At 39.9% G+C, this 24062-nt stretch overlaps 2 protein-coding genes and 1 long non-coding RNA gene across 3 annotated transcripts; 1 reads left to right on the forward strand and 2 right to left on the reverse strand.

Moving 5' to 3' along the window:
* Positions 1-413: 413 nt before the first annotated feature.
* acss2l (acyl-CoA synthetase short chain family member 2 like) lies at positions 414-15354 on the reverse strand. The gene is made up of 18 exons (XM_072363242.1): positions 15096-15354; positions 14806-15001; positions 12363-12454; positions 11753-11856; positions 7673-7745; positions 7439-7514; positions 6652-6736; positions 5386-5523; positions 4911-5081; positions 4669-4802; positions 3502-3634; positions 3351-3407; positions 2785-2865; positions 2448-2556; positions 2204-2272; positions 1863-2039; positions 962-1036; positions 414-884 (listed from the first exon to the last, which is right to left on the reverse strand). The coding sequence occupies exons 1-18, from the start codon at positions 15217-15219 to the stop codon at positions 757-759; spliced, it is 2022 nt and encodes a 673-aa protein (XP_072219343.1). The 5' UTR covers positions 15220-15354; the 3' UTR covers positions 414-756.
* Positions 15355-16603: 1249 nt separating this feature from the next.
* ndufv2 (NADH:ubiquinone oxidoreductase core subunit V2) lies at positions 16604-22235 on the forward strand. The gene is made up of 8 exons (XM_072363927.1): positions 16604-16742; positions 17343-17405; positions 18627-18689; positions 19167-19283; positions 19947-20115; positions 20429-20538; positions 21876-21952; positions 22044-22235. Exons 1-8 carry the CDS (start codon positions 16701-16703, stop codon positions 22135-22137), a joined length of 735 nt encoding a protein of 244 aa, XP_072220028.1. The 5' UTR covers positions 16604-16700; the 3' UTR covers positions 22138-22235.
* LOC140268928 (uncharacterized) lies at positions 22069-24058 on the reverse strand. The gene is made up of 2 exons (XR_011907572.1): positions 23975-24058; positions 22069-23890 (listed from the first exon to the last, which is right to left on the reverse strand). It is a non-coding gene; the product is annotated as an uncharacterized lncRNA (long non-coding RNA).
* Between the last annotated feature and the right edge of the window lie 4 nt (positions 24059-24062).

The following is a 24062-nucleotide window of genomic DNA, read 5'->3' on the forward strand; positions in this document are numbered from 1 at the left end:
GACCCAACTCTACGGGAGGATGAAACAGCAGTCGCCCCCCCACGAGCAATGTTCACGACAACCTGCTGCAATCTAATCTCTTAAAAAAAAACATTATTGTTCCCTTTTTGTCCTTTTCAAGTCACCTGATGCTTGTAATTTCAAAAGAATCCCACACTCTTAAGATAAAACAGCCTCTCCTCTCTTTGGTCTTCCATAATCGCTGAGCCCAGCTGCACAGATCACATCATCAAAGCTCTGTGTGTTTGTGCTTTGTGGCTCATTAGACGACAGAAGGGTAAAAAGCCTCAGCAGGAGAGTGATAAAAAGGCTTTTCAGTAAACCGTCGGGCAGCAGCTGCAGAGGATGATCCCCGTCACATGAGGGCGACATTCAACTGCTCTGTTCAAAGGTGGAAGAACAAAGGAAGAAGGCGGACTCAACACTTTATTCTCGGGTCATATAAATGTATCACAGCATTAAAATGTACAACAGGCATCAGTCAGAAACAAAGCTGACTTTAAAAAGACAAAAAAAGCTTCACTTCTTCACCCAGTAAAGGATTTGACTAGTGTGACTGACATTTTGGCCCAAACACAAACACAAAAGGCTTGGCATTTCAAATTTTTTCCTGTTTCCAAAGGTCTCAGTCCCAGCCCTGTCATTCAGTCCAAAAGAGAGCACAAAGAAACTCAGGTGCTGATCCAGATGCGGAAGCTTGTGATTGTTTTCATCAGTAATGTTGCATAGTTACAAAATAGAGATGAAGGTGTGTGCTCAAGCTGCGGTTTCACTCCTCTGGCTGAACAGCACCTCCACCACCTTGGGGTCGGCCAGGGTGGAGAGGTCTCCCAGGTCCTTGTCGTTACGAGCGATCTGCCGGAGGATTCGCCTCATGATCTTCCCTGAAGGAGAGGAGGGGACAAGTGTTTCAGAGGAGAAGTGTGGAAGAAGAAGATGAGGAGGAGGAGGAAGTTTTTACCTGAACGAGTCTTGGGCAGCGCTGGGGCATTCTGAATGAAGTCTGGCGTGGCGATTGGTCCAATTCTCTCCCTCACTGAGAAGAGGATACAGAAGGGGAATCATTGCAGGATAAAGCTTGTCTGGGCTGTAATTCAATGATCACAGAACTTTTCGCAGATAAAGAAAACAGCTGAACAGGTTTCCATTAAAAACGTTTCTATGAGCATGTTTGCTAGTTTGGGAAAATATGCTCATAGCTGTGTGTGAACAGAAATGCTCTTACAAATACACACATTATATCACACAAATAAATCAACTATAAGTATGATAGTAGTCATCAAAACAAACCAAACGAGATTTAAAAGCTCTGAAAATAACATGAAACTGACAAAGACAGAGTGACCCAAAAGAAAAGAACAATTTATTCCAGATGTAAGGCAGTTTCGAATTCTGGTCCATCGAAGGAGCTGCATGAGATAGCTGCTCGTTCATCATTTGATGCATTATGCAAATGTCTCAAACTGTGAAGAAAAGCTTGGACTACAAATGAAGCGTTTCAGCAGTTCAGCAGCAGTGCAGAGTATAGTACCGTTTTTAACTCTTTCTAACGCAGAAGAAAAGCATGATAACTCCAAATGCATGCGGCCTTACTGACACAACAGCTAAGCTTTTGAGAGAAGGAGAATATCTTAGAATTATCTTAACTCCCCCTAAAACATCTTTTTAGGGGGAGTTTTGGGGACTCTGTCAGATAGAGATGCTCTGTTTCTTGTCCATTTATGTAAGATATTTGGTCAATACAGTTAAGGTTATTGCGCTATTTACTGAGACATGCGCACACAGAACACATCACACAAAAAAATGTTTTGAGTGGGTTTTTCCTTTAACCCTGATACTATTACATAGCCAGAGAGCCTCACCCAGTCTCTTTAGCTCCTCCACCAGTGTGTGGTTGAACTCCCTCCTGTCTTTGAGAGTGACAAAGCAGTAGAGACACTCTCCCTTCACCTTGTGAGGTCGGCTCACCACGGCCGCCTCAGACACAGCCGGATGAAGCATCAGAGCTGCCTCCACCTCTGCTGTGCTCATTAGGTGGCCTGGAGGACAAAAAAATAAATAAATCATGAACTAAACAAGGTTGGAAAGAGAAATGTGTTGAAGATGTTATCTGAAGGACTTGACATAGGTTGGATTGAGGCTACAATGACTTCCTCTGAAGGTTTTTAGAGGCCGCAGACAGAAACACCTCCCGGCACACTACCTGACACATTCAGCATGTCGTCTATTCTCCCTGTGATCCAGTAATAGCCGTCTTTATCCCGCCTGCAGCCTGTGATAGGAGAAAACAAGCTGTATAACCCCCAAATAAGGTTTTATCCTCCAGAGACACTTTGGTATTTTAGTGAGAAATCAAGATGTGCATTTAGTGTAGAAAAACCTTTGAGTGATATTCAATATGTGAGAGATACAAAAAAAGTGAAATTAAGTTGATTTTGGCATCTCACCATCACCGGTCACATAAAAGCCTGGGAATTTCTTAAAGTAGGTGTTCTCGAAGCGCTCGTGGTTTTTAAACACAGTGCGCATTATTCCGGGCCAGGGCCTCTTGAATACCTGCAACAAAGAAAGGTAAATACTTACCTTAATATCATAATATGATAGCTGCTCTAAGACGCTACACAGTGAAAATCAGCCGATCACAGTCGGAGAGATTAGAGATAATGCCCGCAAGAACAGGAGGATTACATTTCCTTCATAATGTGCATCTGTTGATCTGGGTGGCGAGCTTATCTACTCATTTGTCCCAACAGTGAAAAAATATTATGCTGAGCTGAAACTTACCAGATAGCCCTCAGCCTCGCCTTCCACTTCCTCTCCATGTTCGTTGAGGATGGTCGGCTCGACCCCGAAGAAGGGAAAGGTCTGAGAAATGAGTTGTAGATTTAATGTGAGATAACTGTGCTCGCTGATGTAAATAACTGTGTGGCTGCAGTGATTCTTCCACATCATATCACAGAAATTCCAAGCGAGGGCTTTTTCTTTCTTATGTTACTTCCTAAATGACTTTGTTTTGGACATGGACTGATGGAGGACCAATCAACAGCGACTGCAAATCCTCAGTATTTATTTCTGCACAACTGGGTCACAAAATATACTTAATATACTTAAGACAAAGGTTATTTCCATAATAAACAAATGACTAGTTACACTATCTCTGCTTTGGTGGCTTATCCATTTTAAGGTCAGGTCATATTTATGCAGGAATATATATAAAATTACAAAGGTTTCACAAACTTTTAAGCAATATTGTGTTTAGTCTGATGTAACCCTTCATGACTTGTATTGTGAAGATACAAATATGCTTTAGATGAACAGAGAAATATCATTATGAAGGGGATGTTACTCACAGCAGAGCCTGGTTTCAGAGGTGTGGCCGCAGGCAGAGGAGTCAACACATGACCTCCCTACAGAGGATTCAACAACATGATAGTTGGTGTTACACAGAAAACCTGAAGTGTGATGACTCCGAGTATCTCTTAGAAGAGTGTTTTTTCTCACCGTCTCTGTCTGCCAGAAAGTGTCGACCACAGGACATCTGCCCTGACCGACCACCTCGTGGTACCACTGCCACGCCTCGGGATTGATCGGCTCGCCCACAGTACCCAGAATCTTCAGGCTGGAGAGGTCATACCTGTCGAGTCAACAGATTTCCCTTTTAAATCTAAGATCGCATCATTTTGTGTCCCTCATCACTGTCTTAAAGTAAGGAGCTCCCCTCTGACAACAAAGATCAGTGACGATGTTCATTTCTTCCTTCACTTTGATCTTCTAACTGCAGCGTCTCATCCAACAAATTTTTAACCAAAGATATTCTAAAATTTGGCATCTTGAAAGACTCCAGGACAAAGCCAAGCCAACTAAGTTAAGCCAACTAGCTGATCTCGCACCAGTGGTGAGGAGTAGCTTGATATATTCATTCAAATCATGTAGTTTTATACAAAGTTAAGATCCCACTATTTGGATTCAATTCATGTATATATATGTGGAAAATTAAAATGATCTCAATAAATTGATTTCTTTGATTCTAAATTCCAATGGAAGAAGTAAGGGTTCACTTAGTTTTCCACACACTGCTTCTGCATTTTGGTTATTTTTTTTATAAAATAGATAAGGACACAGTGTGCTATGTCAGGTGTTTTAGTTTATCTCAAGCTGTATTTATCTGAACACACATAAAACATAATAACCTATAAAATGTGATGACTTGTTAGAGACAAAAGCCAAAAGAAGAAGCATAAAGATGTGCAACATTAGCACTATTTTGACAATATTCAATTATTAATAATTATTATGCTATTTTCTGTCATCCGTCACAGATGAGCCGTTAAACATGTTGTTCCATTCAATCAAAGGATAATCTAGTCTTCTGTTTCCTGCTTATAAAATATACAGAACGATATTTACAGCACGGCAGGGTTCATACATAGTTTACCGTCTTCACCACAGAGCTGAAAGCCACATAAGAAGAGAACAAAGCAACATGAGGTCTTTTAAAATTAAAGATGGAAGTTTTCATCTGAAAAGTTGAGAGATCCTGTTGCAAAACCACTGCTCATGTTAAGCTGTGCTTTGAAACTCCTCCAGCTGCTTCTAGAATAACCTTTTCATTAAAGAAAGATGTGTTACTCTGAACTGCTCTGACTCCCAGCAGATTAATTCACTTACTTCTGCAGTGGTTCGTGCCCGTACTTCATCAGCAGGCGGATGGCTGTTGGAGCTGTGTAAAACTTGGTTACTTTGTACTTCTCAATGATCTCCCAGAGCCTGCCGACATGAGGGTGGACAGGGATCCCTTCGAACTGGAATTACACACCCGGATGCACACGTACACACACTGATGAACTGATCCTGTTAGACGCATTTATGCATTAAAGTGTCCATCATGAAACAGAGCTGATTTGACTCACAAGGACACTCGTGGCACCGTTTGCAAGGGGGCCGTAGGTGATGTAAGAGTGGCCGGTGATCCAGCCGATGTCTGCCGTGCACCAGTACACGTCGTCATGGTGATGATCGAAAACGCACCTGAAGGTCAGAGACGTGTAGAGCAGATAGCCAGCGACCGTGTGGACAACACCCTGCACAGCACACAAAGAGGAGTCGTCAACATGGAGAGAGACGAGGAATAATATGGGACAGAGATGTGGGTGCCGGTGTGGAAAGTAACAGAGAGAAACAAAAATACAAAGAGAAGGAATAACTTTCTACTGTATGATTGCATTTAAGCCTCTAAATGTAAAACAGAACATCTCACTGTTTCACAACAACTCAAAGTCGTTGCAGACATACTGGAAAGCAAAACAGTTGCTGTAATTTCTACAAAAGATTTGGTTTCAGTGTAATGTTACTGATGATGTGAAACCATGCCTCTACACGTCTTACTTTGGGTTTGCCGGTGGAGCCGCTGGTGTAGAGGATGAACAGCGGGTCCTCAGCGTCCAGCCACTCAGGTTCACACTCCTCAGGAGAGTCTCTCATCGCCTCGTCCCACCACACATCTCGTTCTGCGTCCCAGGGGGTCTGAATGCACCGGGGAACAGGTTCAAAACATAAACCTGCTCATTACAGCAGCTCAAATCGTGTGCAGAACACACCAGCAGCGGCACAGCATGCCAGGTTTGAATCTAATATAACCATGATGGAAACAGACTGGATTACAAAGCTCAGATATAAGCAGTTTCTCTGTGTTAGTGAAATTTATGCACAACAAAGTGTATGACATGAGTACACCATATGTTTTTTTTAAAGAGATGATTCTAGATAAGCAATTGTATGTTTGCTATCAAACATCCTATTAAAAGTGCATATGTTGCAAAGAGAAAAGTAGCAGAAACGTCTTGAATTTGCAAATCAGACATTTCAATACTTGATTTTTCCCGGAGTGCAATATTTTAGTCACGCGTCAGTGATTTTATACGGTCTTTGTTTTGTTCACTGATTGCCAAACCTGTACAGAGATGTGAAGATGCTAATTCTACAATCACTGCGTCTTCATTACTCTGCTCCCAACACAGATGCAGCATAAGTTTCCATCCGTCAGCTTGTGGGTATCTGTTCCTTTATTATTACGTCCACTTTCCTGTTGTTAGGGTTGATGCCACAAACACTTATAATGCGGAAAGGAAGGAACGGCAGAAGACTCTACTCTATTGGTCTTTGTGACACTCTGAACACATACTGGCAAAACATCTCTGGTTTGAGACTCACCCTCCCTTCCAGCTGTTAAATGTGCACAGTTAGGTTCAACTCATAAGAACCTAGACCCATTTTTCCTTAAATAAAAATGATAGGGAATATAGAATAAACCAAATGGCCTTATAGTAAATATAGTACATATAGTTTGCACAGTTTAATATGTCGCAATTCCCATCACATCAAGTGAACTGTTTTAAGAGAAAGAACAATCCAGGGAGGCGTTACCATGTCACAGTTTACAACAATGTATGTTAACAGACATACCTAATACACATTTTCTGTTTAGACTGGGCTGGTGGAGCATTTCAGTTGTTTATTCCGATTTAAATCAATTATGTAAGACCATAAAAATGCTATCTAATATTTAGATATATTATGTAATATTTTTACATACACAGCTTCTTACTTTGTGAGTCAATAAACTTTAAAATAATACACCTAAAACAAACCTACCTGCAATTTGTTGCATGAAGTGCCACTTTTTGTCCTTAGTGCATGGTGCCTGACGACCAGGCATTTGGTGACACTGGATGATGCTCTGTGACAAAATCAGAAAAGAAAAAAATAGGCATTATTTATTTAGGACTTTTTTTATGGGTTAAAAAATAATCTGTTTGAGGTTTTCTTATGTTGTGTTTTAACTTCATCTTATCTCTCATTTTTTTTCTCTTAATATCCATATTGATACAATCAGTAATGGTAGATGACACATGGTAAGTGAAACAGAGAGAAAATCAGTGATAATTGAATAGTAAAGACAGTCTGATTTTGAGTTAATTGTAAATAAAAACAGATGTTCATGTTTTTACAAAAGAGAAAAATTTAAAAATCTACAATAAATTAATTATTTTCATCTCAGTCATAAATAGTGTAGGAAACATTATCATCACATTTATTCATTTTGAACTCAAACTCTCAACACATCTGCGTTTCTGATACTTTGTGCCCCTCAGCACACCCTGCCTCAGCTCACATCTCTTCCAGGTTCTCGTTGCCCTGGGAGACGAGCAGCTTGGGCTTCCCTGATGAATCTAAGTGCTCCTTGTTGCCCCGGCAACCCTGTAATCTAAAAGCCCAGTGGTGTGTTTCTTCAGCCTGAACAGCTGATTGCAGTGACTGTGCATGTGTGTGTCCGTCCTCGTGTTCGAGGAGGCTGAGTCTTATTACCAGCAGCAGCCAGTGTAATTACAGGTGGTTGCTGGGAACTGGGAAACTGTTGGTCATATAAAGCAGCACCTACTTTTCCTTGGACTTCTCCAAAGCCTCGTCTGAAATCTGCTTCAGGTTGATCAGCTTCTCTCCTCTGTAAACACCATCTGTGTGTTGTGGAGATACAGAGGGGGGAACAGATAGACGAGGCATGAAAAAACAAGGGGGGAATCATTTTACAGCCCGTGGCGCTGCCACACATCAGATCCTGATGCTGCTGTGTACACGCATGTTTAAAACAGACAGCTCAAATGTTAGGACATACCTGCTGTCACCAGGACGCTGCTTTGGGCATCAATAATCCTTTCACACAGAGACTCAGAGGAGAACCCTGCAAACTTGACATGCAAGGAGAAAAACAAGGTGAAGCAGTGGTCGAGGTGTTTGCTTAAAAGAACAATATCAGTTTTAAGAATCCTCTCTTGTTTATGAAATCATTTAAGTAATAATTGAGGTTAGAGACCACTGCACACACTTGTGATTTCAGGGCTTTTAAGTGTTGGTTTTACCTCCATAAAGTGTTTGAGGCAATGACCAGTTGGCTGATTATCTGGATTTCTAGCCACTTGATGACAGTGTGTTTAGGTAATGTTGCTTTTTAAACAGTCGGTAGACGTAGCTCAGTTGATAATGAACTGAATGTTTGCAGTCTTAAATGTTTTGTTGTGACTTCCTCAAAGCCTCCGAATGCAGTGCAATGCAGCAAAGCATTTCAGCACAGAACTGATTGTTTCTGTCACAGGGACTATTTTCACGGGAGTCTGCGTTTCCATTTGGTAAATTAGTGTTTATAAAAAAGGAAAAAGGATGTATCTGCTCAGACTCTTTCAGTGGATTAGCTGTGCTTTAGAATCCAACTGCTATGAAAAAAGTCAGATAATGCTGTTTCATTTTATTCATTTCTTTTTATTTATAGTGGGGGCCCCTCTTTTATTGCTTCCTCTGGCTTGTTCGAGCACCACAGCTCTCTTTGTGTCTGCTCTTCTGCTTTATTTTCAGACTCTCTTTCTGAATACTGGTGTCGTCCAGGCCTGCCAACTCTCAAACTGTGGTGTAGCTTTTCCACAGGTTGACAGCTCTGGCATGACAGTGGACCAGAGGACAGTGCTTTCAACGTTGTTTTTCTTCTGTTCTTCATTGCTCAAACGTAACTTCCTCGCCATCAGCAGCAGAGCTTTTAGCCTTGTATCCTCATCAGTACGTTTATATGCACAGTGGAGTCGGTGTTCAGTTACAGCTCGACTTTGCCAGTTAACTGGACCACCGTACATGTTTCAGAATACGTACACAGGAGGGGATTTAACTAGTTCTCTGACCAGTGAGTCCAATGTTTCGGACTGTGTGCGAAAATGCTTAAGATATTCGGCGGCTTCTAATTTTCTCTCCATACATGTGAGTGAAGCTTAATTCACCTCACAGATGTTGCCTTTAAGTTACTTAAATGGTGATTTTGTCAGAAGTGGTTATAAAATTGGGATTTTAGATCATTAGATCAGAGCGATGGAGTGAAAATGCTTTCAGCAACCATGAGTTGAAACATTAACATCTTAACGGACTGATTTTCACAGTTTCGGATGAGTTCAGGACCCTGACAAAACAAACTGAAAATATGTGAATGACAGAAGCTTTACAGGGAATTAGACGTTTTATGCAAATCCCTTGTGGTTATTCTTTGTTGTTTCTGGCTTCTTCTTCTGTGTGCCAAACAGGAACTCTGAGCTAGCGCAGAGTTCCTCGGCCAGTTTAGGGGTCCTGTCCAGTCATCTTTTTAACCTTAGCAACCTTCTGAACTGAGTGAAATGACCCAGTAGTATCTGAGCTGCAGCCACAATAAAGGAAATGAGCTCTAAGAAATTTTATTGCGGTGCTTGATTATTTTCATCCAGTCGAATGAGTATGAGCAGCCTGTGACACCAGCATATTTAAGTTTTTCTTTCCTTTTTTTAATTACGAGCCTTGATAATTATGTGATATTATGCATTATGTCTAAAATTATATGTGTGATAACCTTTGTGTAACAAGGTCATAAGATATGTGCATTAGATAAAGGATCTAAAGCACCTTTATGAGAATATTTATTGAATATCTGAGGTTTCAGTGCTGCAGATCCAAATCACAGGTGCTCCTTGAAAATGTTTCCAACTGTCTTTCCTTAAGTCCATGATGTTTTTTCCATCGAGATCAAGGAAGAGAGCTTAGGAAAAGACTATCTAAAGTAATTATTTTACCATTTGACCAAACCCTCACTCTAACTGAGTGAATACATGCAGAAGGGATGTGGTCCCCAACTGGATTTGAAGTGCAATTTCTTACTATTTTAGTCAGACTAAAGTGTTTTTTAAAAGCCAAACTGACACGATAATTCTTTTTTATGTGTGTTAAGTGTTGTCCTCCATCTCCTACAACAACCATGACAAAACTACCACAGATGACACCAAAACAGAAGATTTTCACTGTGTTGAAATGAAATGAATGCACATTATTAGGTGAATAAGATGTGTTTCGCTTTGGTTTTGGTCAGTGCTGTTACCTTATAGGATCTTCACTACACTACTATTATGGCCAAAAGCATTCATGATAACACTATCATTTCCGTATTGGGTGCTGAATAGCTCAAATTGTTAAGCATATGCCCAATGTACAGAAGCTACAGATCCCAGGATGAGTCCTGGCCCCAGGCCCTTTGCTGAATACATCCCCCACTCTCTCTGTCCACCTACTGTCAAATAAAAGCCGATAGCACATTTTTAGAATATACACATTGCTGTCACATTTTTCCTTTGTCTCCTTTGATTAGAAATTGAATGACAGAAATTATACAAAACCAATCTGTATTCAATAATGTTTTGATTTTTTTTAAGCTAAGATCAAATCACAACTTTATCATGTGTGTTTTATCAACACGAAATCAATATTTTGTTCTTAGGATACCGAGATCACCGTGAATATTGATTTATCCCAACACCCCAATTTGTTGATATTACATGTGGAAATACCCAAAAGAGCCCATCTACCAAACTACTGTTTTTAATCTAAGATGTTTGACTCATAGCACAATATTTTACAATTCACACCCTTGGAAATGCAAAGACCTGCATGATGTTTTGACTATTTGATGTGTAATTTCCTCATGTTTTTAAAGCTGGGGAGATTCAGACTGTCCGAAATACTATGAGTTGTGACAGAGTGAAGGGAGCCACGACAGTGCGATAGTCAAAACTATACAATACAATGTAATGACGAGCACAGGCAGCGTTCACTCAAAACTTTATCAAGTTCAGTCAAAACTAAGCAGAAGGCTGGAAGAAAAATCCAGCTGCGATATCTCAGGTATGACTTCTAATAGTAAATCCAGCTGACACGCTGATACCCCGTGCTGCCCCCTCTCGTTACCATTTATAGCTGAGCAACTTGGTTTAATCTTACATAATGAACCAGCCATCCATTAATTGCTCTTTTGCATGACTGTCATTTTCTACATTCCCTGCCAGACTCCCATTCTCCGTCCAAGGTTAACAGTTCATGGAGCTTAAAGTTTCAGTGTTGATGGCAGCGTTATCAATCTGGTCACCGAGGACTCTGAACTCACTGTGTTGGCTGAGCCAAAAGTGTCTGGCTTCATCGCTGACTGAATTTTAGGCCAAAATTATTCCTGACTTATATTAATGGTCACATGTGAATCCAACAGGCTGCACTGGAGTGTTGTTTGTGTCTAATGTAATAATAAAAAACTCTGCTGGAAAATGTACAACAATGACTGAGCACAGACAAGGTCAATTCCATTCAAGTCTGCCAAACACGGACCTTTGCAGGTCATAAAGAGTCCAACCCAGAGCTGTGGCCCGCAGATATTTTTAACACAGCTCCTAACCTTTGCGTGGAAGAGGAAGGTTGAAGATCCAAAATAGTCTCGGCCAGCCTACCTTCCCAGGCTGGAAACATGTGTGTGACCCATATATTGAGTGCAGGTGCTGTCAGTTCTGTGTGAACACTGATAACTGCTGGAATGAGGCAGTCTGCACTAACAGCAGCAAAAACGCAGGTTCAGGTGGAGCTTTCTTGTAGAAAATGGGTCAGAGCGGCAAAAACAAGCAGCCTACGTGTTGATTGTATACAAAAACGATGCAAAAATGAGGGCAGCGTTTCCATCACATGTGGGTGATAAATAAAAGATGGCAGTTGTCAACGACAGCAGGGACGTTATAGAGTAAAAAACACTTTTCTTTGCTTGAGTGAGACGGGACATACTTTAAAAAACACTGCCACTTTGAGCTCCCCCTTCCCCACAATAATAAAAAAAGAAAATAGCTAATTCTATATTTCTGTGATTGATCGGAGAGCTCACCACGATGGAGTGAACAGCACCTATTCTGGCGCAGGCCAGCATGGTGTAGACGAGCTCTGGGATCATGGGTAAGTAGATGGACACCCTGTCTCCCTTTTTCACCCCTTGATAAAAGAAACAAACACACATGATTGTCAAATTTCGAAGAGTTGAACTGAAAAAAGGGATACACCTGGGTCATGTCTCAACTCAGTTTCCATAATGACAGAGATGACAGATGTGAGCCAGACCCGTACAATACTGTGTGTCTGCAGTTAGTGCACATCGTACTTATAGTCTTTTGGCGTGCATTATCTTCATGACCTACATAACAGTGCTATTATTATCCCATAGAACATATCTGACTTACCCATGTCCGAGAGTTTGGACATGTTTGCACTTACATTTTATACACAGATAAACATCCATGTACTAAAGATAAAGATACTGTTCTCAGTCAACCAAAATACTCAGCTACTGTTTAAGTTATACAGAAAATAACTTTTCTTTCTTGTTTTCCTCTTAATTATAGATAGTCATCATTGTGTCACCTTTTCTTTTGTTTAGTAAGCACGTGAAATAAAAAGAAGTTTCGATGTGGAATTTTCTGTGGTTGAGGTTGACTTCTTACCCATTTTCTTGAGCACATTAGCGCAGCGGCAGACTTGGCTAAGCAGCTGGCCATAGGTGATGGTCATCTGATGGTCAGGTGAGTTTCCCTCCCTGAGAAGACAAGACGCAAGAAGAGAAACGCTCTGATCTATGAGAGTTCTGCAAAAACCTGGCTCAGATTCTATGTAGGGCTGCTTATATGTGCCTCTGTAGAATCATCAAAAGATTCTTTTTCAGATAAATTTCGATAATGCAATGAAAAAAAACTCAGTAAGAACCAGGAACTGCCACCATCTCTGGGCTCAAGTTTGTTGAAAATAGTCAGAACACATCAGGAAAACTGTCCTGAATTGGAAATTCTTCATGAAAAACATGGAATTCTGCATCTTCTGAGATACAAATGAGAGGCTAGTTACGAGGAGTCAGCTCAGTGGGGGTCCATTAGCGCATACAACATGTGATTAGCTCTTATGTGAAGGCATCATTAACACCAAACAGAGTAGAGAGGTTTTGGAGCAACGTATGCTGCCATCCAGATGACATCTTTTGCAGGGAAGACCTTACTCATTTCAGCCAGAAGATGTCAAACCACATGCTGCACACATTACAACAACATATCTCAGTGGGCGTTGAACTGGCCTGAGTGCAGCCCTGACCTGTTGCTTTAATGGGTGCAAAAATGCCCAGATCTGTTCAGCTGAAATCCTAGATCCAGCAATCACAGGATAATTTCACACTCAAACATGTTTTTAAAATGTTTTTTTTTTTTAAAGAATCTCAGTTTTCATCAATTAATTGTGTCAGTTTTATTTTTGCAAATCACTGCATCCATCCAGCTGTTGTAGATAACATCAGCAGTTTCTTCCAAAAGTGCTTGCTCAGACAGCAGGAGACTGTTCAAAATTGTCCCGTGAGTTCTAAGAGTTCACAGGCGAGATAACCTGTTCCAGTTGTTGCTCAGTCTATATTTGGTTTGGATGCTTGTTGGGACAGTTATTTGCGAATCTATGTGTCACTGTGTGATTGACATGCCAGCATAACAGATTGTTAGCGAGCCTCAACAGAAGCCAAAATGCTGCAACAAACCTGGCATCCATCTTGTCGCCCACCTGAGAATGATGAAATAATTTATTACAAAGATCAAACTCTGCAATCATTAATTAAACATACTGATTAAGTGACCTCAGGAGTAATGTTTTTTATTAAGGTTTACCTCATTTTAAATTTCCCCAGGGGTCAATTCAACCGTTTACATAGTTCTATTGGCTTACATGATGAAATACCAGCATATCTTCTGCTTATTTTTATGAGGAAACTGAAAATTGCATCGACCCACCCACCAAAAAGTGTGCCAAGCAAAGTAATGATTTAGTGAGTATTTCAATTTTAATTGTTTCATATGAAAGTAAATTCACACAGAAATCTAATTATGAGTTCGACTTAAACTCATAAGATGAAACATTTCCCCCTATGATAACACAACCTTAAATCTAAGCTAATATTAAATATGATTCTCCTTTACTTTATTCATTCTCCCACTGGTGCAGATACACATTCAGCATATTTAGAATTAAAGCCATTTGCTACCTGCCCATCATAGACTTATCTAATTTGAGTCAAAATAACTTGCATATTTAACAAGATGATAAACATCTCTTACAATGCTGATCACTGAATCTAAAAGCACTGCTTCACACTCTTTTTATCAAGTAACAGTTTGGAGGGACTACTGTTGTGATGAAACCTTTTGATTGATGGTCTGATTTGTCAGGTGAAGGTAATCACTGAAACTTAGTGCCCAGCTCTGTTATATTGCTGGAATGCAACAACCGCTGGTCTCCTTTGGCCTTTGTACCTGTTGTGGGTCAAATCAAAGAAAAGGACTCTTCTTGATTTTCTTGCTGTCTTATTTTTTTGCAGTCCTACTAATGGAGACAGTGTTGCAAAATAAATTTGGATCAGATATGATCTGAAATCCTAACAGTGTTTAAATAGAGGTCATAACAAACCATGTACTCGCTGATAACTTCTTATATCAGCGCAGTTTATATTGTATGTGAGTTGACTTGTGCAAACAGTAATGAAATCTCCAGGGTGCCCGTGTAAAACTGAACCCCTATACAGCTCAACTTGAAACGCAGCTACTTCTTGTTTGCTAAGCTTCTGGAGTTGACAGAGCAAATACGTGCCATATTACAATGTCAGAACAACATTGTGTTCAGCCTTAAGTGGGGATTTACTGCAAGAAGCTGGAAACCTAATTTAGAAAAAGTTGGAACGGAGGAAGATTGAAGCTCTGACATTGTGTTACAAGAGAGCTACAGGGTGTGTTACAAGAGCCTGGTGCAATGTATTTGGCACAGGGGACACAGCAGTTGTTATAGACTGGAATACCTGACATAACTGCAGACAGCACCTCCTATCAAAGCCATCCTTCACTCTGGAGGCATGTTGTTGCTTACCAGTAATAGGCAACCTTTTCACCGAGGTTCCCCTCCTTGACGTGCCTGTCCAAGACATTATAGCACATGTTGGTTTTGGCCCCTTCCATGCACTTGATGTATATGTTGCCTTTTGTCACGTCAAAGTTGTACTGCAGCATCAGCCCAGTTGCTGGTTTCTTCCAAAAGAATTTATCAGCAATCTCCTTCCAGAAAGCTAAAACAAAGTGATATTTTTCTGTCACATCGGACAGAGCACGAAGATACGGTGTAAAGAAAGGCTCAGAGAAACACAGACCTATTTGACCTACCTTCTGGAGTCTCCAGCGACTTCCTGTACATTTCCAGATAGGAATTAAAATCAGGTACATGAGCATCTCTCTGCAAGTCGACAGGAGGGTTGTACATCTTGTCCTGGGATTCAGGAACAACCATTGTGGAAGGACAGATGTAGACAGGCCTATGTCATCTGAGGGTAAGCAAACGGGTAAATCTGGAGTCACTACTGGTCTGTCTGGATCCACTAGAGTAAGGTAAGAACAAGGCCTTCTGCTGAGGCAATACAATTCAGCATGCATAAAGACCCACCCCTAATCCCTGATCTGCAGACTCTTCCCTCAGTCTGCTTAGTGTCAGGGCAGCCAATAGGCTCACAGGGTGCAGCACTCCCACTTTTTCATTGGATAAGCCCCCCCCTGACATGCTGATCACATTATTGTTTCAAGCAAGAGGGTGGTGGAGAAGGAGGAGGCTGTGTGCTGCAGGATGAATGCAGTAGATTCAGGCGGGCAGACTGAGGTTTGTTTTGAGAGGGAGGGTGATGGGTGCTCTCAGAAACAGAGAGAAAAACACAGAAAACAGCAGCTGTCTACTGATCTTCAAGGTTTTTCTCCCATCCATACATTTATTGTATATTTTCATATTTTCAGAAGATTAGATTTTATTCTTGTCACAGTTTCGTTTTGATTTCCTCCATCTAAAAACAATAATTTTGATTGTAGTTCATTCTAAGAAAAAACGATGTATCCTTATAATATCATTATTTTCACTGTATACTTGTTCATTTTCTTTTCTCCGCAGTAAGTAGTTTCAAATAGCAACATCTGTTTTCTTCTCAATGATGTGCTCCCCAATAGGAAACATTTTGCACTATTATTATTATTATCAATGTTTTATTATTATTAGGAGTAGTAATAGTTGTTGTAGAAGTACCCTGGTAGTAGTGGTAGTAGGGATATTTTATATCCCTTGATATAAGTGTATAGATATGTTTTTAATCAAACATCAGGATTTAGATTTAATGAATGAAAAAAAATCCTACATTGTGCCTCCCAGGTTTACACTTGTATTTGAAAATTTTGCATAAAGATACAAAATGTTGAAGTTATTTTGATTGTTTTGATTTTTACACAGACCTATTCACTGTTAAATGCACTCATGTCACCTTCATTTGACAGTTTTTAAGATCAGAAAAGCAAAGATAATGCACTAATAGTAATGTAAGAAAAATCATGGTGGGTTTTGTTATTTTCTTCAGTAATGGGAAAGAATATGCGCAAAATTTGGCTTTAATATCCGCTGAAAAGGAGTTATACTAGAAAAAAACATCCCTATTTTTTTCATATTTTATTAATATAAACTTGTTTTTTAAACATAGCTTAAACGCTGGGAAAGCGGCAACTTGGACAAGCACATAAGCTTAGAAGTAACAGCCAAACGGTCTTGTAAACCACCAAAATGCAGTCTGTCGTCTGTTTATCGAGTTCAACTCTGGGATCGATTTAGTTACGCAGACTGACCAGCGTAGCGTCTTACGTCAGACCCTCCTAATCAAACGTGAGAGCGCTTGTGTTGATGTCCGCCGCTGTTATCCCGTCTACTTACTAACACACCGGGACCAAACTTCAAGCCCCAAGATGTTTTTGTCGGCTGCTGTTCGCTCCGCTGTGTCGCAGGCGGTATGGTTGGAATATTTTGTATGGTTTTGGGCTTTAAAGTCAAAGCTAACTTCTGTAAGCTGTGGAGAAAGTAGTATGACTCTTCACAAGGGCATGTAGCGGAGGACGCTAAGCTAAGTAATGTTGGGTAACAGTAGCATGCTAGCTAACTTAGCTTCCTGCTGTCAATGGTATACGAGGTGAAAGCTTGATGGAAAAAAGCTGTGTAAATGCAGATTCCAGCTGAACATAAGAATGAAGACATTAGCTATGTCTACAGTGTGATTGATAACATTATAATGGCTACAAATTTGATCTTTGACGGGTGAACGGAACGTGATACTTTAACTTGTTTATCTTAAGCATGTACAATGCAAAGACATACTTGCCAAAATACTTATTTTCATGGTTATTGTATCAGTTATGCAATGTCTGCTGTGTAGACTTTTTAAACTAGAATACGTTTGTATTTTATTACTAATCACCTGAATGCTAAATTTACAGGAGATCGTCACATGTCCAGTTATACAATCATTTTCCTGCTGAATGTGGTTAAAACTTGTAAGCAGCCTATTCTCATCACACAGCCAGGTATTTTACCCATCTTCATCTGCATTGCAGGCCAGGCAGGTCAGGAGTCTGCATCAGTCTGCTGCACGTGCTGGAGCTGGTGGTATCTTTGTGGTGAGTTTTAGTTAATGCTTCTTCACCAATCACAACATAAACCCTTTTTAAAAATAAATAAATAAAAAAACATCTTAAAACCTAAACGTTCTGTCCTGGGTCTCTGCAAAACTTGACATGATTGTCAAGAGGAGTCACCACTCCTGAGATGTTCAATTGTTCATTCTATGGCAAAAATTATTTTCCTGTTATTATTGGTTATGTCATCAGTTTAAGGAGCAACATCTGTGTTATTTTTTTATGCTTAAAATGGTCAGTATAATGTAATAATGTACAATCACTGGTATCCGAGGGTCAGCCCAGTTATAGAAGTCAAAATTATGTTAAAGCATCAGCCCAATACTTCTTTTTGGGGGACTGACAGTGTATTTATCCAATTCTTTCCATAAATGTTGCACTTTCTGTGCAGTATTTGCATAATGTTTGATTATTTCCAGTATAGAGATGCAGTTTGGTGCTGGATCTCTACAAATACTTAACTTAATGGATCTTAACACAAGTAGTTGATTAAAATTGGCTTTGTGAACTGTATTTACCCTTCTTTTTACATCATATTGTTTCAGACATTCATCAGCCAATTATAAATGAAAGCTAAGTACTTACCTGCAGCTAACTTTGCACCATGTTGAACTAATCCCAGAGGTATCCGTTTATTCCGAAGGTTCCTAATATATATCCAGGGAGCTACCATTAGAACCTGTTACAGGCACACAATAACATCCCATGTTAATTATCTTGTAAAGGAAACATGTCATGGTTTCATAATCCCTTGTTAGGAGATGATGTTTTGACCAGTGCTACGATTAGGAATAAAAACAATGGTTGTGACTCTCTGCCTCTGTGTTGTTTTGGATATCTTTCAGTTTAAACGACATTAACTCAAAGGTTGTCTTTTAATTGCACAAATGATATCTGCTGCTCACAAGGGGGCAGTGTGTACAGAGGCAGAAATAATTGCTGTCTGTGTTGAGTGTTTTCTGTGGTCAATAACAGCACCTGCTTCCTCTCTGGGCTTACATGAAGAGTTCTTAATATTTTATCAGCTACAGTTAGCTGTTCATAAACCTGTTTTTTCCACACATGTCAGCGTCCCAGTTTGATAGCTTGTGAACAAGATTTCATGCATCATTGCAGCTAAATGTCTTTGAAAATTGTCAGCAGCAGCTGTTTGGTGTCTTTAATACGAAATCCCCTTTAACATGATGATATGTCTGTTTTTAGCACAGAGATACTCCTGAGAACAACCCTGACACTCCTTTTGAGTTCACCGAGCAGAACAAACAGGTGAGGCACCCGTCCTTGTTGAGCAATTCTTCTCACAGCTTCACTGATGATTGTGGCACTTATATGTGCAGATTTTGGTTTATTCTTTTTGTGCAAGTCATTTTTCTCCATTATATTTTTACTTTGTAACCAACTGTGGTTGTGTAACTAGCTCTCATTTTTCAGTTGGTCTGGCTTCACCAGTTACAGCGAGGCAGTGTGCTCTAGTGTTGCTCTTATCTCTCTAAAGAGCCGTTAGACGATACGGTTTCAGTATTTTACTGTAAAATTTCAGCACCCCATAATCTTAGCAAAGATTAAAAACAAGTGTCGGCAGACAAAATATTGTTACGTTAGTTATCTACAAAGTTGATTATGTATGTCTGCAGATAATTATTTTAAAAAAATATTAAGTTTAAATAGAATTGTTGAATTCCAAACAGAAAAAAACAGATAACTCACTTTTTATTTTCTGTTTTTTGAATGTTTCTCCCGTAGAGAATTGAGGCAATCATTTCAATGTACCCTGAAGGACACAAGCAAGCAGCAACCATCCCTGTGTTGGATTTGGCCCAGAGGCAACATGGATGGCTCCCCATCTCCGCCATGAACAAGGCACAGCGATCTCTTTAAAGCCTCTTTCAGATATGCACTGCATCATTAATCTGCTGGCATCTCAGTGTGTCAGTGTCATGTGTGAACTACCCCCCCCCCCCCCCGGTGCTTTACCTTACAAGTTCGCTTACACCATGGCTTTATAAACGGGGATTAGCTGCAGCATAGAGACATTTTTTCCTCAACGGCTTAAAAGTTTTTGAGTTGCAGAAGAAGATTTTTCTGGTACCAGTGGCCTCTTTTAATGGGGGCTGGACAGAAACATTGGCATAGAGAGGGGTAGGCTAGCATGCTGCTAAGGATCACTGCCCTGGACTCCAACTTAAGGGCCTGTGGTGTCTGTACATGACAGCTCTGCTCAACCAGTTTAGCTCCTGATGCCCTGGCAAGATGACATGTTTTTGTGAGACTGCTTGAGGACTTTTGATTTAATATTTAATCTTGTCGGAATGGCAAACTTTGAAGAGCATTAACAGACTAATGTCTGAATGTCATGGCTTCAACAGATTGATATAGCCATTAATGTTGTGTATCTCATGTCTGAAAAGGTAGCTTTTGATTTCCTTTCCAGCACTAATGCCATTTAGATTTCAGCCTAATACTTATAACGAGTAAGATCGCATATTTACAGGCACATTAATGTTTGTTAATGTTTTCACTCAGGTTGCTGAGGTGCTGGGTGTCGCTCCAATGAGAGTTTACGAAGTAGCGACATTCTATACAATGTTTCTGCGTCAGCCCGTGGGAAAATACTTCATTCAGATCTGCACAACAACACCCTGCATGCTCTGCAACTCAGACAGCATCCTGGAGGCCATCCAGAACAAACTGGGTGAGTGAGTCATTTTTTTCTTTACACCGAGCATTTAATAAAGACATGAAAACACGCATAACGACAAACTTTTTTCTTCTTTCTTTTTTTATTGTGTATGTAGGAGACAAACATGTAAATATACAACTGTGAGTGGTATTTAAACACCAGCAAACAAGAAGACAGACAGAAAATAAAAAATAATACAGAAAACTAACAAATCCGAGCTTGGGTTACATTTGGAAGGCATTTATTTTCTCTTTCATTCAGTCAAATGTGACCTTTTGTTATAACTCACATTGTTGCAGCTGTTAAGCATCAGGTTTGTCCACAGGTATCAAGGTTGGAGAAACCACTCCAGACAAGATGTTCACTCTAATCGAAGTGGAATGCCTGGGCGCCTGTGTGAATGCTCCAATGGTCCAGATCAATGACAACTATTATGTGAGTGCCTGACTTCTGTGCAGATGGCCTCTTCACCGAACATTACAACGACATTAACCAAATTAGATTAAAGCCTGAAATAAGTTTCCAAAGAATGTCAGCAGAGAATTCATCTCTCGGTCCGTTCGACCAAGGCCAGCGCAGGTGTACTTCAGGCTACACAACGGGCCAGCTTTGGACCCGTCAGAACAGCAACAGCAATAATAACAACAACAAAAAGAAGAAGGCTGGAAAAGCATCATTATGGCATTTAACTCTTTTTGGAAATGGATTCATTTCACCAGCCAGATATGATACGAAAAAAAATTGCTCTTTTTGGATTCGATTTTTAAACATAATGTGAAACTAATTTTGCATTTGGTTACCACGGGCAACGGTTATTGCAAACCAAGCAAAAGTAAATGACCCAATTAAAGTACATGCAACTGTTCTTTAACACTGCAAACTGCTAAGACGTGATTAGAGTAAGAAAAGGCACCGTTTGTTTAGCGTTTTATGTGAAATAATTAGCAGCCTGAAATCCGCACTGTCCTCAGAAGCCAGATTAATCAAGTCTGTCATTATATGCACTTAGCACAATTTACAAAGACGCAGGTTGTGTTTATGAGACAAAACGGGCACTTAAACTCTTCTAAAACTGAAGGCAACAATCCAGATTTCTCTATTGAACGGCCTGATTCTCTCTTTCTATACACATCACTTTAAGATGTAAAACAATCAATAACGTAACCCTTTTTAAAAGAAAAGTGTTGTTGGATAAGAGCATTAGGGATGCACAAAACTACAAAATGCTAATCTGGCTGCAGGAAAAGTTTCAGGTCCATCAGACATACGAGTTAAGCTTTGGGTGAATTAACATAATTAAATTTCCATTACGTGACGCAATCTTGACCTCTTCAGTTTTGGGTAGAATCGAACAAAAAAAGGAGCTAAACTCACTGTTTTCTTTAGTTTTTGTATGACTATACAGTAAAATATATAAACAAATTATGTTTTTAGTATTCACCATATTGTAGCTTTATTTTCAAAGGGCATTACATGAATCAAGTTCAGGATTACTGAATCAATGATGAGCAAGAGATTTTATCTGTGAAAGTAAAATAATCACCTGCATTTAGTTTGACATTGAAGTTATCTTAAGTTATTTTCACACACACATTATTTATGGATTTGATAAAAGGTTCATATTTGATCACTTTGGCAGTGTCCTTCCTACAGTCATGTGAGATAAATGTCTTTATAATTTCTGTTTAAAATATGGCCTCCACTCATGGAATAGCAGTGCACCTTCCTACTTTCTTCTCATTCATGTGTTTTTTTTCCCTTCTTTTCTCCAGGAGGACCTCTCACCCAAGGATATTGAGGACATTATTGATGAACTAAAGGCGGGCAAAGTCCCACCACCAGGACCCAGGTACTTTCAGTAGAGCTGCTGTTAGACTTGTCAGTCATACCACGTGTGCACCGATTACAAGTGAGGACGTGTTTGTTTTTTCCCCCTGTAGGAACGGACGTTTTTCCTGTGAGCCAGCAGGCGGATTGACTTCCCTGACGGAGCCTCCTAAAGGACCAGGATTTGGTGTAAGAGCGGACCTGTAGACATCATAGAGCCACATTAGTGGCTGCTTTGAAAGGAAGTTACCCCTGAAGCTGTTAAAACTGAAACATATTGTAAATAAAATGTTCCTGTACCTGTTGTCAAGGTGTAACTGCGTCACTTATATTGACTCCAGAAAGGATAAGGTATTGATCTGATATACTCATAATGGACTTCTAATATGGCCTGTGTGTGTCAGACACACTTAACACAGAAAAATAACTAAGTATTCTACCACATCGTTGCCTGAGCTTACAGTTGTACAGTCGTCTTAAATTATTTTCAACTGTACCATTGAAACCATTAAAAATTAATGACAAATAACTACACCACCAATAAACTTACATGTTGTGTAAGGTGGAATTTGCTTTTGTTTGTTAAATATAACAACTTTATTACACAATGCTGCAGTATGGTGGGGGTGGATAGGTACTATGCTGGCTGCAGCTTAATGAAGGGTTTTTACTTTATTTTGAGTAATTTCTGTTGTAAAAGTACATGTCTGGAAAAGAATTATCCGACATTTCTGTTGGCAAATAATCACAAATGACGAAAGATGGGACATGAAACTAATCCATATGTTTAAATTTAAAATATCTTATGGTCAAGCATAAATGTTTTAGAACCAGGGTGCTTATTTTAAAGAGAACATCTGCAATAATGTTTGTCATTTTCAGTAGTTTTCATCTGTTAAATCCCTATAATGTAATATCATTTCTTTTTAAATTTACGTACACTTATTCATTCAGTTCCTGAGCAGATTTATTCTGCACTCTGCAACCGATTTAATTTTGAATTATTACAGAAAGTGTCACGTAAATGCCCACAGCAATCGAGAATCTATGTTGGAACAGCAGACACGCAGATCAGGACGCCTGCACTGCAGACTTATCTGTATTCATGATTTGTTTACTGGCCTCCTGAAATAACCACGTGCTGATGCCATTTATCTCCAAATGGAAAATAATCTGCTGAGTGAGTTGGCCAACTGATCATTTGAGATATCTTTAGATGTCATCAGATAAGTGTAAAAATACTACACATAATGTACCAGATAACGTAAAGTAATTTTAGTGGGTGTGTTAGTGGTGTGCGTAATTGGCATTATCATTACTGAAAAGATAAATTGAGGAACTTCTTTTAGATAGATTTAAGTGTAATCCAAAATAGGTATACTCAAAACTAGATCGTGTATATAATAACAGGAGGGTACCACTAAGTATTTCATTACCCTTAAAAGCTATTCCATTCAATAGGTGTTATAAGCCATATTCCTAAAGCAGCACTAACTTAAATAAATTGAAATAAACCGTTCCCTTCCAGCAACTGCTTGTCATTTCAATTCAATCCCGCCCAGGTGGCGTTTTCGTGTCTAGCCAGTGCCCCTCCCCCACTTTCCTCTCGCCACTTTCTTCAACCCATCTCTGCAACATTATGCACCGAAGACGCATGCGCGTACTGTCCACCATGATGCAAATGTCACTGCGCAACCAATTCAAAGCTGACTCATATGCAAAATTGGCGGGCAATAAGTGCGAATTAGCGCCATCAACGTTTTAATGACATTGCATATAAACTACATAACCCCTGCTTACAATAAAAGAATGGACCCGCCATTGCTCTGTTGATCTCAGCTGTGTTCTTCGAGAAAGTTCCCACTGACCGCAACAGAGCAGCGGAAAAGATGACGTCAAGTGGCCATTCCTGTTCTCCCTCTCCATTCCTTTCAGTCCGAATTCGCACGCTAAAAGCCACCTCCAGATGTTAAACATGCCACTATCTCGCTAAATGTGATAGCAAGTATAATACTGTAAGCATTAAAAGGGCGGATTTACTTACAGCTTCGAAAGAATATCAGTTAAATCGTTTGACACGTACCCATCTACAGTCTATCCAGCAGACGGAGACCTTATAAGCTCGGTGGGGC

Source organism: Leuresthes tenuis, unplaced genomic scaffold (genome assembly GCF_036924035.1).
Source record: "Leuresthes tenuis unplaced genomic scaffold, fLeuTen1.0.hap1 SCAF_14, whole genome shotgun sequence".
Taxonomy (NCBI): Eukaryota; Metazoa; Chordata; class Actinopteri; order Atheriniformes; family Atherinopsidae; genus Leuresthes; species Leuresthes tenuis.

What these genes read in the sequence shown, in the direction of transcription:
- acss2l (XM_072363242.1), bottom strand. Translation starts at nt 15,219, where the DNA reads ATGGTTGTTCCTGAATCCCAGGACAAGATGTACAACCCTCCTGTCGAC. An exon ending in GCGAGGCTGAGGGCTATCTG is followed by an intron (nt 2,557 to 2,784) that starts GTAAGTTTCAGC and finishes TCTTTGTTGCAG; the next exon opens with GTATTCAAGAGGCCCTGGCC. An exon ending in CGACATGCTGAATGTGTCAG is followed by an intron (nt 2,040 to 2,203) that starts GTAGTGTGCCGG and finishes TTTGTCCTCCAG; the next exon opens with GCCACCTAATGAGCACAGCA.
- ndufv2 (XM_072363927.1), top strand. Translation starts at nt 16,701, where the DNA reads ATGTTTTTGTCGGCTGCTGTTCGCTCCGCTGTGTCGCAGGCG. An exon ending in GAGCTGGTGGTATCTTTGTG is followed by an intron (nt 17,406 to 18,626) that starts GTGAGTTTTAGT and finishes GTCTGTTTTTAG; the next exon opens with CACAGAGATACTCCTGAGAA. An exon ending in GGCCATCCAGAACAAACTGG is followed by an intron (nt 20,116 to 20,428) that starts GTGAGTGAGTCA and finishes GTTTGTCCACAG; the next exon opens with GTATCAAGGTTGGAGAAACC.